This window comes from Petaurus breviceps, unplaced genomic scaffold (assembly GCF_028583685.1).
Source record: "Petaurus breviceps papuanus isolate PSGF00001 unplaced genomic scaffold, PetGlider_PUasm1.0 91041, whole genome shotgun sequence".
Taxonomy (NCBI): Eukaryota; Metazoa; Chordata; class Mammalia; order Diprotodontia; family Petauridae; genus Petaurus; species Petaurus breviceps.
The window spans coordinates 9419569-9437072 of NW_027187400.1; the positions used below are offsets into that span (position 1 = coordinate 9419569).

The 17504-nt window shown below is 44.6% G+C and overlaps 1 protein-coding gene across 1 annotated transcript; it reads right to left on the reverse strand.

Moving 5' to 3' along the window:
• Nucleotides 1–10850: 10850 nt before the first annotated feature.
• On the reverse strand, nt 10851–17216 carry RPL11 (ribosomal protein L11). Its single transcript, XM_069079541.1, has 6 exons — nt 17062–17216; nt 14953–15103; nt 13436–13542; nt 12905–13036; nt 11501–11611; nt 10851–10927 (listed from the first exon to the last, which is right to left on the reverse strand). Exons 1-6 carry the CDS (start codon nt 17065–17067, stop codon nt 10898–10900), a joined length of 537 nt encoding a protein of 178 aa, XP_068935642.1. The 5' UTR covers nt 17068–17216; the 3' UTR covers nt 10851–10897.
• Nucleotides 17217–17504: the final 288 nt, after the last annotated feature.

Genomic DNA, 17504 nt, shown 5'->3' on the forward strand with positions numbered 1-17504 from the left:
GGATGTGAAGGAACCAAGGCAAAAAATTTCTACCTCCCACTCCTCCATCTTGACTCTGTATGACTACCCTCTCTACCTCCAAACTTTTCTGGATATTTTTTTTGGCATTTTTTTATCCCCGAGCATTCAGCAGAATGTCTAGCACATAGTAGGTGCTTAATAAATGTTAACAGACTGACTTTGCACAGGCTGTGCTTCTTGCTTCAGTTATGATCCCTCCTACCTCTTTGTAGGCTCCCTCCAGAGGGTGGCAGCTCAAGTGGCACCTCTTATAAGCACACAGCCTTCCCTAATCCCCTCTGCTACTACTCCCCCTGCCCATTACTGTGTATGTATTATATTTACATATATGTGTACATACTATTCCCACCCCACCCCCAAAGAGTCATATCATAGAGAATGGAAAGGATCTCAGGACCCCAATGTCTTTATTTTAGGTGTTAGGTAAACTGAGGCTGAAAGAAGTGAGATGACTTGTCCAAAGTCACACAGAGTGGCAGAGCCAAGATTAAAACCTGAGTCCTCTGACTCCAAACCCAGCAGTTTTCATCCTAGCAGTCGCCAGCCTCCCAGGGGAAAGGATGTTTTAGGTTTGGGGCTTGACCTTCCCAGAGTCTAGGCTATAGTGTGCTAGGCAAAAAGTGGGCAGTTAATACATGCTTCTCGACTGGTGGTTGTATAAAGTTAAAGGGAGGGACTGGAAAGACAGCATGAGAACACAGGATGTTCTGGAAGGGAACCGAAGGACAATGGGTTTGAAGTTACCAGACCTGGTTTTGAATCCTGGTTCTGCAGTTTACTCCCTGGGTGACCCAAAGCAAGATTAAACCTCCCTGGGTGTCAGCTTTTTTATCTTAAAATGGGGGCTGGGTAGAGTGAAACTGAAATGATTTCCAAGATCCTATCACCTCTGCATCCTATAAACCTCTCCCCATGAGGTGAACAAATACATTTTCAATAGCTAAGTCATTCCATCACACACCTGTAACCCTCTGTGAATTTATTAGTTAAAACTGTGTCATTGTTTACAAAGACTTCACTAACAACAAAGATTAATTGATCCCCAAATCTTAAGGGATTTCTGAGGCTTTACATTTCTTGAGACTTAGGAATCTCTAGGCTCAGAGACAGAGGATGTGTACAAACAGCTTGCCTGCAGTAAATTCTTCAAATGCTGCCAATGACAGTCTTAATAGCTTGCATTTATTAAGGGTTGCAGAGTTTATTAAACATTTTCAAGTCCAGCCTTTCATTTCACTGTCAAACAGCCCTGGAAGGAAGGGTGATGGAAGGATTTTCTATCAACCCCTTTTCCAGACATAGAGAAGTAAATGGACTTACCCAAACAGTTAAAAACCAGTGCCATTATCAAGCCCTGACTTAGACCCACTTGTGATCCCCACCCATGGCCCTTTCCACAGCATTTCACAGCCTCTATTAATCATCCCATAGATTCCAGAGCAACAAGTTCTGGGAGAAAACGTGATTGAATTTCTGAGAGTTTCCCTCTGGCTTCTGCCCTCATTCCATCCTCAAGTCCTCTGCACCAACTCCAGGTATGTGTGTTCTGTCCTTAGACAAGATTCTTTTTAGTGAGTTTTTAGAGTGTTGATCATCATGGGAGCAAATCTATAACAAAGATAGACCAAAAGGAACTGACTTGGCGCATGGAGGACCTAATTATATAGTACACAACCTTCCGCAGGGGACAGGTTCACTCTGAGAGCTAAGGGAGTCAGCCACCAATTCCCAGCTCTACAAAGACTAGACAGATCTACCTGTAGCTTTGGTGACTGGTGAGCAAAAGCATTCCAAACATGAACAAATTCTCCACTGAGAATTTGACTCCATCATTAGGGGTTGGGTCTGAGGCCTTAGATTTATCATGGTACAGGGCTATAGTGACCCTCCCATCAATCCTACCAGGTCTCCCAGGTATCCTTTGAACCAGAAGAGTTATTGCTGCCCTTGGGCATCCAGAAAGTGAAACTTGTGGTCCCCTTTAGACTCCTAGCAGTGAATTTTCCATGGTTGATTACCACTTTAGGTGGTAGCTAATGGTTGATGGAAGGGTTATTTCTGAACACAACCACAGTCTGAAAATGTACAGCCTTAAGAATAGAACAAAACTTCATTTCATCTCTTCGTCACTTTGACATACTGCAGGGAAATGAGGTTCATGTTGATGAGTGTTTTAGATTCACAGAATGGCAAACTAGAAAGAACAGAGTATCAGATCAGGAGGGAGCCTCAGAACCTAAAGAGTTTTAGAAACATTAGATCACAGAATATCAAAGTTAGAAAGAACTTGGAACAGTGTCAGAGCTGAAAGGAGTCTTAGAACAGAATATCAGGGACAGCTAGGTGGATAGCAGATAGGTAGATAGGTAGGCAGCTAGGTGCAGTGAACAGAGCACTGGCCCTGGAGTAAGGAGGATCTGAGTTTAAATTTGGGTTCAGATACTTGCTAGTGTGTGACCCTGGGCAAGTCACTTAACCCCAATTGCCCTGCCTTCCCCCCTCCAAAATAAATAAATAAATAAATATAAAAGACACCAGAGACAGTCCCCAAATGAGATTGGAGAATGACAGCTTTCCACTTAAATACCAATTACCCTGCCTTCCCCCCTCCAAAAAGAAAAAAAAAAATTATAAAAAAAAAAGACAGCACAGAGACAGGCCCCAAATGAGATTGGTGAATGACAGCTTTCCACTTAAATACCAGATAAGTGGGCATTTATTGATATTCAGAGGTCCCTTCCTTGTTTTCTAGCCTCATTTACAACAAGACTATCATTGTGAACGTGGTTCATTTCCTCCAGTAGAGTATGAGCTCAATGATTGTTGACAGAGGAAGCTGGTTTGGAAAACAATGTAAGTTATTGCCTGTAGATGTTCTAAAGCATGGCCTAAGAATCCTTGGTCTCCTTTTCTGCCAATCCATTGCCTTCTCTTTAGAAGGGGAAGAGGGCCACACAGGGTCAAGGGCTCTTTGATATTTGTGCACTTTTCACAGGTTGCACTGTCAGAGAATCCATTCCCCAATGGCCCATCTTTAATAGAGTTTGTACTTTGGCTGATCACCTGGAATCTCATCACCACACTGATTAACTTAGCTTTTTTTTTTTTTTATACTCAACATGTTCTGAAACCTGAGTTGCCACTCCCCTCTGACTGAAGGGCTGGAGCCTTCTGTTATAGAAGGCTGGTACATAAACTTTCCAGGTAATCGATTTCCTATGAGTAGCTCAGGTTTCAACTCCACACAGGATACCCCCTGGTTCCCCTCTCCCAGGCTTTTTTCAAGCTTCCTTCTGTGCAGTCTTTCCCCATTAGACTGTTAAGCTCCCTGAGGGCATGGAATGTCTTTTTAAAATTTATATCCCCAGCACATAACATCAGATTTTACAGATGAGTAAACTGAGGTACACAAAGGTTGAGTGACCTGACCAGAGTCACACAAGCTAGCTGAGATGACACCAGTAAGAGTGACTGGGAGGGGGTGGCCAGGTAGCACAGCAAGTAAGAGCACTGGCTCCAGTGTTGGGATGACCTGGAGATCAAATCCCAGGCTCAGACACTTAGCACCCACCCAGAAACACCTGGCCGTGTAACCTTGAGCAAGTTACTTAATCCCAAATGCTTAGGGGCAGCCAGGTGGCTCATCGAGTAAGAACACCAGCTCCAGTGTAGGGATGACCTGGATCAAATCGGGGCTCAGATACTCAGCACCACACCCAGAAATAACTGGCCGTGTAACCTTAAGCAAGTTACTTAACCCCAATTGCTTTAAAAAAAAAAAGTCACTGGGAGAATGGTGAAGGAAAGATGAGTTTATCATTGGATATTTTGAGTTTATACTGGGGTAGGGAACCTATGACCCTGAGGCCACATGTGACCCTCTAGGTCTGCAAGTGACAAGTATTTTGGATTTAGTCAAGGGCTGCACTTGAGGACCTAAAGGGTCACATGTGGCCTCAAAGCCAAAGGTTCCCCACCCCTAGTCTAGGATGTTTATAGATATCCACTTTGAGGTGTCCAATAAGCAGTTGGAGATGTGAGATTGAGGGTCAGGAAAGAGCTTAGAGCTGGATAAGTAGATTAGAGAATCATCAGCACAGAGATGATTAGTTGAATGCATGGGAACAGCTATCAGGAAACAAAATGCTATCTTAGAGAGAAGAGGGCCCAGGATAGGACCTTTGGGGATACCCACCATTATCAGGCAATGAATGAAGATCCAACAAAGGAGTGGTTAGATAGATAAGAGGAAGACCAGGAGAAAGCAGTGTCACAAAAACAGAGAGAATATCAAGAAAAGGTTAATTAACAATGTCAAAGACTGCAAAAAAGATCAAGGAGGATGAGGAGTAAGAAAAGACTGTTAGATTTGACAATTTATAGATCATTGATAACTTTGGAGGGAATTGTTCCAGCTGACTGATCAGGTCTGAAGACAGGCAGTAGAGTGAAGTGAGAGGAAAGGAAGTAGCACCATCAATTAACAGATTGATTAGTAGTATTATTAGTAATTAATTAATAGTATCAGTATTAATTAATTAATAGTAGACAATAAATAAAACTGTAATCAACTGTAATTCTTAAGAGGTTTGCCAGAAAAAACAGTAGAGATATGGGACAATGGCTAGGAGAGATGAACAGATCAAGTGACAGTTTTTTGAGGATGGGGGAGACATGGGCACGTTTGCTAGTAGTTGAGAAAGTCAGTAGACAGAAAGCAATTGAAGATTAGTGAGGGATGAGGGGTTGATAGAGGGGACAAGGCTGGAGAGGATGGGATGGAGTCATATAGAGGTGCCTGCTTTGGTTAGGAAGGGCCACCTCCTTATGTGTTACAGGAGGAAAGGACAGTGACAAGTAGGCAAATGAAGAGAAGGGAAGAAGGGGGGGCTCCCCATGAAGGGCCTTTTTCTTCCCACTAAAATAAGAGTTAAGTTTTTCAGCTGAGAGGGTTGGGGGGAAGGGAGTGATAGGAGGCCTGAGGGATGAAAAGGTTTGATAAAACTGCTGCTAAATGGGATAATAAATCAACCAGGGCAGGGAGATGTAAAAAGATTGCCTTGCTGTAGTGAGAGTCCGGCTGACATGATGTAACATGCATTTATAGCGAATCCATCAACAAGGTTTCATGATTTTGTTCAGCTTTGTTCAGCAGCACAGAAGGCCCAGGTGGAGAGGAGTAATGATGATAGGTTGATACTTGTTGGAGCAGGTTCTTTAATAGGATAAAGAGTATAAGCTGGAGAGAAGAGGGTAGTGTGGAGCTGAATTGGTTCACCAAGTGGTCAAGTTGAGGAAGGTAGGAGAATAGAATGAATGCCAGGAAGAAATGAAGGGGTGGAGGGATTGGAAGTAAGGTGGGGTGGGCAAGAGAGAGCCGCAAAGACCAGGGTTAAGGGCTGTATGCCGGTGGGGAAGGTACATTATGACCAGATGGAAGGACTTCGGAGGTCATGACCATTTGTTTGTAAAGGTGAGATCAAGAATAGGATCGCTTCTGTGTAGCAATCCTTTAAGAGGTGCATGGGAAATGAGGAAGTGGAGGGAATGCCAATATGTGTGTTGAAGTCCCCTAGTATAAGGACAAGAGTCGAGGAGGATAATATTAGTAATAATAAGTCAGTACTTATAAAGTGCTTCAAGATTTGCAAAGCACTTTACATCTCTTACAATCCTTGGACATAGTTGCTATTATTATCACCATTTTACAGATAAGGAAACCGAGTCAGAGAGTATTTGAGTGACTTGCCCAGGGTCACAAAGTCAAGTGACTGATACAGGTTTAGTACTCTATCTGTTCCCAGGCTGTGAATCAGGCACTGAAGTCATTAAGGAAGGAGGACAAAAAAGCCACTAGAATCTTCAGTGGGTGATAAATTTGCATTGAATGAACCTCAAAGGAAAAGGTGACTGAGTGATGGAAGAATACAAAAAAAAAAAATTCCAAAATAAAACAAAACAGACAAGGTCAAAAAGACAAGGCTGAGTTGCAACTGGCACCAGAGAGAGAACCCATATTGAGATTTCAGATCCACTGAAGTGATATTTCTTCTAAGTGCATTCCTAGACATAAGCAATTTGCCAAATTACTGTCCAGGAGAGTAGCTGGGCTGCAGCCTTCATATATATCAAAGAAAACTGGATTTGAAGTCAGATTCTGTATTCTAGTCTCAGCCCCCTAATTCATTAGCTATGCAACCCTGGGTAAGTCACTTAATCAACATACCTGGGTTTTGCTCTTTAAAAAATAATTTCCAGGTGGCCACATGGCGCAATGAATAGCGTACCACCCCTGGAGTCAGGAGGGACCTGAGTTCAAATCCTGCCTCAGACACTTAATACTTACTAGCCATGTGACTTTGGGCAAGTCACTTAACCCCAATTGCCCTACCTTTCCCCCTCCAAAAAGCAAAAACAAATTTCCACATTGCTCGTGGTGATTTTTATATGACTAATCAATTTCAAGTTTTAAAGTCACTTTGCAAAAATATCTGATTTGATCAACAGTAGCATGTGGTGGTATTTTCAGTTGAGGAAACTGAGACCCACTCACAAGCGACTTGCCCATGGTCACACAACTACTCAGTGTCAGAAAAAAGAATTTAACAGTTCTTTATTCCTAACTTTCAAGTCCGGTTCTTTATTAAATATACTACCATGCCTTTCAGTGCTGAGAATCAAATGAAATAATAAAGAACTTTATAAAACAAGAAGAGCTAGATAAATTTAAGCTATCACTTACTTCACTTATTAAGCACCTACTACATAAGAAAGTACTATGCCAGGTTCTAGGATTAAAAAGCTAAGATACAACAGATCCTGCCCTTGAAGAACTTACAATTTAATACTTTCAGAAGTTACTAAGATGCTATCGAAGGACAGATAAGGGTGTAAGTACCATGAAAAATGTGGAGGGAGGTCAGAGCTTCACTATCTTGAGGCATGTGGTGGTGGGAGTCTGATGTTCCATCCAGTAACACTGGCCTGGCTGTTCCCCATATTACAAATGCTTCCCCTCCTCATTGCTGCCTCCTGGCTTTCTTCAAGTCCCATTTATAAATCTCATCTAATACAGAAAGCCTTTTGCAATCCCCCTTAATACTAGTTCTTCTCTGCTGGTTATCTGGCTCAAACATAGTTATTTACATGGCGTCTCCCCCATTAGACTGTAAGGTCCTGGAGAGCAGGCACATTTTGGTTTTTGGCTTTTCTTTATATTTGCATCACTTAGTGCTAAATAAATGCTTACTGATTTGAGGGAGGAGGGGAAGAGAAGACAGAAAGGGAGACACAGAAAGGACCTTGAAGGGATGACTCCTTGGCAGAAATAAGTTCTGGTCCCCTAAGCTTTCTCTGGAATTCTAGTTTTCAGGAAACTAAGCCAACCTCTGGAATTGTCACCGAAAGGCAACAAAACTAATTTGGAACATCAAGTGCCAAGCAGCCTGTGATAGTAATGGCAATTAAAGATTCCCCTGTATTGGCTTGGTTTTCAAATTGATTGTGTTAAAACCCAGAGCTTGTTAATCCCACCTGTGGGATGGACTTTTTGATGTGAAAAGAAAGTCCTGAACTGGGAGGAGCTGGTGACGTAGATTTGGAGAGACAAGAGAGAGGCGGGAGATCTTTTTGGAAGCAGCACCTCGTGGAGAGAGAGAGAGACTAAGAGAATTGCTGGTGGCCGCTTTGAATTGCCCTGGACTTTTGAGACCTGCCCCCTGAGCTGCCAAGGACTGAGGAGACATGGCTGTTTTGCTGGTACTTTGTCTGTCTGTTTTGATGTTATTTTGCCAGATTTGTCCACTGGTGAAAGACAGTCCTTTTGTTGAAGAAGTCCTGGAACCTGGCTGTTCACTAAGAAGCCCGGAGACTGTCCTGCAGACAGAGAGTGAATACTGTCCACTGGTGAGGGACAGTGCTGTTGTTGCAGGGGTCTGGAGACTGTCCTGCAGACAGAGTGAATACTGTCCACTGGTGAAGGACAGTGCTGTTGTTGCAGGGGTCTGGGAGCCTTTCTGTTGGTTCAGAAGCCCTGAAGAAGGATTTTCTTGTTGTATGTTTACAGAAATCCTGGGAGACGGCTTTGCTAATGTGTTCAGGGGTTCTAGGACTGTTCTACAGACAGAGGATAAATTCATGAAGGGATTGGCAATGTATCTTGTGGCCTTGCTAAGCCTTGTCTCCCCAGGAATTAAGATTGCTGAGAACTTGCCTCGAGTCAAGATGAAGAAAAGACCTCCATTTGGGTATTAAGTGCTGTGTTTAAACTTGATGTAACTCTGGGGTAGATTCAATTGTGATCCAGGGGTGGGGAACTTTAGACCTTATGTTTGGAAACTAATCTCCATTTGAGAAGAGGGGCTTTGTGGTGGACTTAATTAAGGTATAGCCTAGGGGTGGAGAAGTATTTAGAACAGAGACTTTGTAATTGATTGAATAATTGGAAGGTCCTGGGATGGGGTAGTCCTTGTAGATTATTTAATCACATTTAGTAAATGCTGTATTTGGAATGATGTCATGTTTTGATCTTCTCTGTTCTTGGTTGGTCACTGAATAAAATGGAGAGCACCTATGCTGGTATTCTGAACCTTGGGAAGTTGCCTTTCCTTGGCATTACATTACACAGCCATGGGCCAGGAGCTGCCCACACAGGACTTGATTAGATCTTTACAACAATGCTGGGAAGTAGATTATACTATTCCCATTTTATGGATGAGGAAATTGAAGGTGTGATTTGCCCAGGTTCATGCAGCTGGGGTTTGAGGTAGGTTTTGAACTCATGTCTTCCCACTTCCAAGTCTGGCAATAATGTCTAAGTGATTTGAGTGGTGTGGTAGAAACGGTGGACCTGGTAATCCTGACCTTGGGTTCAAGTTCCATTTAACAATGTTCCTATGGTATCAGTACTAGATCCTGTTCCCTCCACCATACCTGCCTGGTGAAGTTCAATCTGATTTACCAGAGTAAAGCCAGTGACTTGTCTAGTGTAAGGATGCTACCTAGATTATCACTGGCAAACTGCCATCACCTTGAAATGCCCACCTGACCTCAATGCTTCCTTCCAGCAAATTCAAGAGGGCTTCACACCAGGACCCACATGACTGAGGGCTTACTGTGTACCTTTCCCCATGAACATCTGTGTGACACCAGGCCGTTTTCTCATTTCTAAAACTAGCAAAATACCAAGTCTCACAAAGCAAGGTGTTGTGGAAATGTGACTGATTATGACCAGTCACTGCTCAGGATCAGAAAGGCACCATATGAGCAGTCACCTATTTCAGGAATTAAGCCACGATAGTCCAATATATAAAAGGCAACTCTCCTTATTCTGGACCATGCATAAAGTCATCTCCCACTGAGCTCAGCTTACAATTACAGTCCCTCCTTTTCCTGTGGAAAGGATGCTCTTTTGAGAGTTAAGCAGACTGCTCGTTCATTTATTAGTGTCCTACTCTCCATGACCCCATTTAGGGTTTTCTTGGAAAAAATACTGGAGTGGTTTGCTGCTCCTTTTAACATGTAAGTATATAACTGATTAAATGGCTTGTCTAGTCATTGCTAGTGTCTGGAGGCTGGATTTGTATTTGGGTCTGACTCCCAGCACTGTGCCACCTAGCTGTACAAAGGACCCTGGTAAAACTGACTTCTTTGACCTCTAGAGCAGGGTCCCGGATTATGGAGCTGCAGGACACAGCAGTGACTTTGCGGTCATTTTTGTTCACTGTTGTTACTATTTTCAAATAACAATTAGCACTGAAGACTGGTTAGCAGTCATGCCCTCTAACTCCTGGGAACCCTAAAAACCAGAGCTCCAGTGGGGGTAAGAGGAAAGCAGTGCAGTGGCAGGGCCCAGCCTCAGTCTTGGACACCACTAAGGCAGTGCTGACATGGCAAAATGCTCTGGAAAAGGTTCTGTATCCTGAGAAACAGGCTCCCCTCCCCAGCGACTGGTCAATATAAGCCACCACTCTGGAGCTAAGGCGGGGGTGTGTAGTAATGGGGCTGTCCAGGCCTGAAGGCATCAAAACCACTTTAAAATGGAAGGACTCAGATTTAGAGAGGTTGTTGACTACACAAAGAAACCAGCGCACAAGCTTCACATTAGCAATGATGTCTGAGGCTCAGTGACTAATTCACTGAGGTATTGGGCCTATCGCTCCCCATCTTTGGGCACATTAAGAGTACTGGATTTGAGGGGCGGACAGGTGGCACAGCGAGAGCACCGGTCCCAGTCAGGATGACCTGGGATCAAATCTGGGCTTAGACACTCAGCACCACACCCAGAAATAACTGGCTGTGTAACCTTGAGCAAGTTACTTAACCCCACTTGCTTAAAAAAAAAAAAGAGTATTGGGGTTCAGGAGACTTGGGCCCAATCAAAGTTCCAACATTACTTAGCTTTATGACCATGGCAATCATCTCTCTGAGACTCACATTTCTTCACCATACAACGGTTTGTAATATTTTGTCATTAGCCCCTCACAGGGCTGCAATTCCACCATCATCCTAAAATGAGGGGGCCAAATCACCCTCTGCAAAGTTTTTCAGGTAAAAAAAAAAAAATGCTGTGGTTTTTCAGTGAGCTGGCAGTGTGGGGGCATGAACTGGCTGAAGATGGCCAGGAGAGCTCAGAGCTCTATGAGGGTTGAAGAATACTTTTATAGAAGGAAACTGAGACGAAGAGGAAAAGTCTGAGGTAACAAATGTAGTCAGGAAGAGAGGTGGCATTCACCCCAGGTGTTCTCAACTCCAAATGCTGTGCCCTGTCAGGCACTGCCATCCAGGCAGGCACATGAGGATGGGCTCCTTCCACAGAAAACAATACAGAATACACTTCAGGGGTCATTTTATTGACCTTTTAATAGAAAATAGGACTTTATTTTCCAGGAAGGATGATGCCATCGTACTGAAAGAGAAAAAAGATTTTTTTTTCAGAATCAGAGGAAACAGGAGGAAATTAAACAATAGCTCTAGTGACTTTGTTTATCAAAAACCCGGCTCCCTTTTGTAATTTTAAGTAAGCAAAGTCAATGGATCAACATTTGCTAACAAGTTTGCTATCTACTGTATTTGATTCAACCTCAGGTTGTAAAAAAAATGTAGGAAGTTCTCATTTTAATAACTGGCCATAACTTCGAACTAAGGCAAACCTATGGGAAGAATAATTCCCACAATTCTTTTTTCTACAGGAGGTAGCAGCAGAGGGGGAGGCATCTCCCAGTGCCCCCTGATGAGATAAACCACCCACTTTGGCCTCAATCTTTACTCTGGACGTGGGGTTCTTAATTTTCTTTGTCACAGACCCCTCTGGCAGTCTGGACCCAGACTAACTACTTTCAGAAAGTCTTTTCATGAAACTAATCATATCAAAGATATTTTCCCCCACTCAAGTTAGGCCATCCTCAGCCTCCTGAATGTTCCTCCAAGCAGACTTAAGCATCCTTTTCTCAAAAGAGGACAAAGAGAAGAATCCTCTTACCTTTTGCTGGAACCAGCGCATGGCTTCCTCTTTGCCAATTCTGTGTTTGGCCCCGATGCAGCCTGTCCTACGTTTCTTGTCTGCAATGCTGAACCCAGGCCTGCCCAGCACCTGCCCCACAAACAGTCAACAATCAACTTGCTGGCCCAGGGTTAAGGTACCAACCAGAGATGCATGTGGCTGGAAAAAGTCCCCGAGGGGGCAGATGGCTGGGGCTCCCTCTGCCCCACCCCCACAATGGCTTTCATCTTCTTATCCAGAAATGAAAGCTAAAGGCTATGATTCGGCATCACTAATCCTTCCCAAAGATCTCTCAATAACTTGCTGAGTTCTCTCTCAACACCCACTTTTCAGTTTGTGACTATTTCCTTTCTAGCCTGCAAGGCATTCTTTAGCACAACAAGCACTACACAAGTACCCAATGAACAATAAGGCTGGGAAGCAAGGATCACTGCCTGTGTGTGAAAAGCCAGAAAACGGTTTGGTCCTGCCTCTGCAATTAATTCCAATCCACTTTCTATGGTGCCTAACCAAGCGCAATCCTCACAACCCAGAAACAGTCCAACTCTTCCCCTCCTGTTAGAGATAATGGTCCAGGGAATTCAAGTGACTTAACAAGGCAGGAATTTCCATACCTAGCTGGACACTGAGCTGAGGCAATCATGGAAGAGATTATGATCATCCTCTCCTATTGGGAGTGCACTCAGGCTTAGTTGGACAGGAAGGTCATTAGAAGTTGGCACAGGGGGGCCGCTGGGTGGCCTTGGAGTCAGGAGGACAAGCATTCAAATCCAGCCTCAGGTACTTAACACTTACTAGCCTGTGACCTTTGGCAAGTCACTTAACCCCAATTGCCCTGCCTTCCCCCCAAAAAGAAAAAAGGCACAGGGCCAGAGAGCCCAAGGGGGCAAAGAGGGAGGGTACCGGGGCCAGGAAACTGATACAAATCACAGGAGAAGCATGCATTAAGGAGAGAGGGGAATGATGCAGAACAGAATCCAAGTCTTCTGAGGAGAAACACTGCATTGAAACCAGTTCAGGTTTCCAATCTATATTCACTGGATTTAGAGCCCCAGGGGATGTCTGAAGAATTGAATCTGCAATCATCCCAACCAACACTTCATTTTACAGATGGAGGGAACTGTGGCGAGAAGAGGGTGACTTGCCCAAGGCCACACAGTCTCATTACCCACTTCCAAATTCTGGCTCGTCTGCTTCCTTGACTAGTATCCCCAAAGAAGAGATGGGAGTAGAGATGAAGGCTAGTAACTGAACAGTCATTCAAATGTGCCTTCCTGGCAAAAGTTTTGGTAGAGGAAGAGGCTGAAGGCATCAGCACAAATCAAATGTGTGCATTCCCTTCCCAGAGGACAAAGAGAACAACAAAAAACAAGGTGCCCATACCACATAGAAGTCCAAGCCATAGATGCCGATGCTCGGGTCATATTTAATCCCCAGATCAATGTGTTCCTGGATCCCAAAGCCAAAGTTGCCGGTGTCCGAGAAGTTATTTTTCCTTAACTCATATTCTCGTACCTGAGGAAAGAGAAGTACAACAGTTCACAATTCACGCTGACACACTGAGCTCAGCTGCCTAGACCTTAAAGAGAATCTAATCCAAATTTCTCACTTTGAAGAGGAGAAAACAAATGCCCACAGCTGGATTTCAGGCAACTACAAAGAACTCCTGCCATGCACAGAATGAATAAGCGCATCGGAGGTCCCAAAGGAGGACAGGGAATATATGATACTAGATTGTGGACTCTCCACCACCTCTGAGACAGAGTGATACAAATGATGCTTCTGTAGCCGGGCAGTAGAGAAGAGAAAATGGTTATTTTATCCCCAATATCATCTGACATAAGGTACCCTAGAAGAGAAGTCAACAAATGCTCACTGAACAAGTTAATATATAGTTCTAGGATCAAGCCTCACCTTCAGCCCCTTCTCCAGAATCTCTTCAGCTTTGGCCCCACGGACAGTACAGTGAACGGCGATCTTCTCATTTCTCCTGATTCCAAAAGATCGGACAGTATAGCGAGCTGCAGGAGAGATTGATAAGGCCATTAGGAACCACTCTGGAGTTCTTAACCATCAGCCCACCTCTTTTCCAATAACAGTGTCATGGTCCAACAGGACAAAAGAGAGGCAAGTGCCCCAAATGCCAATCAACCCTTCTGAGATTCAGAGAATCTTATAGGAGTAACATGGATAGAATTCCAGGCAAAACCCTTCACCTTACATAAGAAGAAACTAAAACCCAGAGAGACTGGGTCACCTGCTTACTACCACACAGCAAGGGAAGTGAGACTAGAATCCAGGACTCCTGAAGCCCAGCCTAGTGCTTTTTGAAAATCATACCCCACTGCTTTCTGGCCACTATCCTCAGCTAGATTAAATTTATAACTTAAATACAATACCTGACTAAGGTTCCCAAGACACCCAACACAGATTAGGAATCAGAAGTTCAAAGTCAGGATTTTTTGCTGAAAACTTTCCCAGGGCACATGAGGGCAAACCTCAAGCTACAATAAAAAGTCCAACTACTCCGCCTCTGAATGTATTTAAATAAGCAAACTCTTTAATCAAATATACACTGTCCAGCTATTCAAACATAGAGCTCCTCTAAAGAGCTATTATTCCAGATCTGCCTTCTTTACAATACACCTCAGCAAATCAAAACTTCCTCCTGGCCTCTTTTAAATCCAAAATGTAGGGGTAGCTAGGTGGCACAGTGAATAGAGCACCTGCCCTGGAGTCAGGGGGACCTGGGTTCTAATCCAACCTCAGACACACAAAAACTAGCCGTGTGACCCCAGGGCAAGTCACTTAACCCCAATTGCCCTCCAAAAAAAAAAATCCAAAATGTACACACAACTGACTAGATTGAATTATGCTTACATTTTGCCAAGACTGAAACCTCTAATGCCCTAACCTTCTGCTGCACCTTTCTTTAATCTTTACTAAAAGTAATCACAGAATCATAGAATGTCAGACCTGGGAGGAATGTCAAATATTGTCTCAACTCTTTGTGACCCCATTTGTGTTTGCTTGGCAGAGACACTGGAAGACCTTGGCATTTCTTTCTCTAGCTCACTTTACAGATGAGGAAACTAGGGTTTAAGTAACTTGAAAGGTCAGATTTTAACTCAGATCTTCCTGACTCTAGGCCCAGCAACTTATCCACTGAGCCCCCTAGCCAGTTTTCTTCTACCCTCTCATTTTCATACAGGAGGAAACAGGTTTGAGAACCTCTTAAAGTTATACAACTTTGCAGTGAAAGTAAAACCCAGATCCTGACTCGTAATTTCCGTCCTCTTACCACTACACCAGCTACTCCTTAGGAAGGTTTTTTTACCAAGAGCCTTGGAGGGGTTTACAGCTCTCACACTGTAAAGGGGAAGGATCAAGCCCCAGGACTCTGCCTCTCCTGGATCTGGTTTCACACTTACCTTTGGAGAACACTGGGGTTTGGCCTGTGAGCTGCTCCAACACTTTGGCCGCCCGGGTCAGTCGATCTCCACTCTCCCCAACACAGATGTTGAGGCAGAGCTTACGGATTCGAAGTTCCCGCATGGGGTTTTCCTTTTCACCCTGATCTTGCTGCAAGAGAATTAACTACACTGGTCAGCACACCAAAATTTCTGCAACAACTGCCACCTTCATCACAGCCAATAGTCTTCAACAAGTAAATAAAGATAGTGTCCATAACATTCCTGTCACTAAGAGTAATAGCCGTTCTGCTTCTCTTACAGATAAGTAAGTTGCAGGTTGAAGCCACAGGAATTTTCCCTAATCAATGTTAAAGAAAACCAAAACCTGTGTTACAAACGTGTTGTCAAGCAAAACAAATTCCAAAGTTGATCATGTCCAAAAATATGTCCCAATGTGCACTGAGCCTTATCAACTATGTTCTTACATAAGTCCTTTGGAATCATGGTTGGTCTTCATATTGATCAGAATTTCTAAGTCTTTCAACTATGTCTTTACAATGTTATTATTGCAAAAAAATCGTTCTCTTGGTTCTGCTTAATAAGGCTGAGATTTCTCTGAAATCTAAAGGCCACACGATTACACAAATTTCCACCTAACACCTTGCACTCTCATGCCACCACCTATTTCCAATGTCTGCCTCCTTTTCAGGTTTAATTTCCACTCATCTTTAAAAGTTCCACTCAAATTTCACCTTATCCATTAAGTTTATTTTGCTCCTTCCCTGCGGACCTAGCAAAGCACTGTTTTCTCTAGCCTCAATACTCTTATAAATACAGGTATACGTTTTATCACTGTTATCTAGTTATAATCTTATCCACCTACTAGCAACAGGGATTGCCATTTTCCAAACTTTTTAACCCCCCTGAGCATAGCACTCTCCAGAGAAATTTGGCAGATATTCATGTAATTGAAAAGATAAAAGTTGGGTTCAGAAACTAAGTTTCTTTCTATTAAGTCTTGAGACCACTGGCTAAAAACTATAATATATTTTATATGTTTTGGGAAGGGAGAGTAGGGGTGCTGACATAAAGGGGTACCCATGTTAAAGATCATGTCAAGTCAAATAATCTTAAAGTAGAATTAGGAGTCAGATACACAGATTTTCCCCTTATCTGTGATCATTAAATCACTTGATTCTCCACAATCACAACCCCAAGAACCCTTAAAAGATCCCCCTTTTGCAAAGGATGCTAAAGCTCACACTTCCTATGTTTTCACCGACTCCGTGGCCCTCCACATGCCTATAATGCTCCAGGCTTCCTTCAGGTTCCATCTTAAACTTTACCTTCCTGAACACATATGTCACGTCCTACTTAACATCACTTATCGCCTCCTCCTGAGAGTATCTGATCTATCCCATCTGTACGTAGTTTTTGCAAGCTGTCTCCTCCATTACACTACGAGTTCCTTGCCTGCCTTTTTAAACACTTTTTACGTAGCACACGCAGTGCTGGTCACAAATGCGGGCAGGGAGAGGACAAGCTGGGGCTGCAAGCTCTCAGCTCCACCGGGCTCCTCCATACTCACAAACACGCCCGGGCAAAGACCCCTCCGCCCCTTCCGTGAAGGGTCCGGCCGCGCTTTACACGCATCGCCCCGCCCGAGCCTCACAACAAAGCACTGCCGGCACCATGCGCAGCCCGAGCCCTCATTTTACAGACGAGGCGGACCGGACCGAGATCCGAGCGCCCTGCTTGTAGCACACAGCTAGTCGGGACCTGATCCCAAGGGGACCAGGGCTAACCCACGTCGGCCGCGACTGCCCCTCCGTATTTCCGGGATCTCGTGCAGCCCTCCTCCCCCCTGCGTCCGAGGGTCCCTGGAGCTGGTCCAGGAGAAGAGAAAGTGGCCAAGCCCCGGCACCCGCTCCTCCCGCGGCCTCCTCGGGGCCCGACGGCCCGGGGCATAGCCTAGAGCGCCTGGCCTACGGAGCCCTCTCCAGTCCCGCTAGGGGGACGGAGCAGGCCCCGAGGCCTGTGGCCGACCAGGGTCGCAGCCCCGATGTGCCCGTCGCAGGGAGGATGGCGATGGATGGGGGTAACAGACCCATACCCGCGGCTACTCACCGCCATGGTGGCGAAGCGGAAGAGAGGATGGAGCTTCCGACCCGAGGCCTTATGGGACGTGAGGCAACCCTAACGCTGACCTCATGGACGGCGAAATCATAGAGAGAGGGGAGGAGGAAGGGGCGGAGCGCTCGTGTGGCTCCTGCTGCTGCTGCCACCTGGTGGCACCCAGGGGCAGGGCAGCTTGGGAGTCCCAGTCCTGGCTGGCTGACTCAGGTCAGAGTGAGCAGTGAGAAAAAACTTTGTCCCCCCAAAGTGGTGGAGGGGGACATTAATCAATGTCTGTTGATTGCTTCATTCAAACTATAAATGCCCTTTAAAACTATCTTTGGAGGAATCTCTTAAAAAGACTTTGATCTTCCACACCCATCTCCCCAAATCCCAGGGGTGATGAGAAAAGCAGAATAGAGGTCTCCTGTCCAACACATGCCAGGAACTAGGTC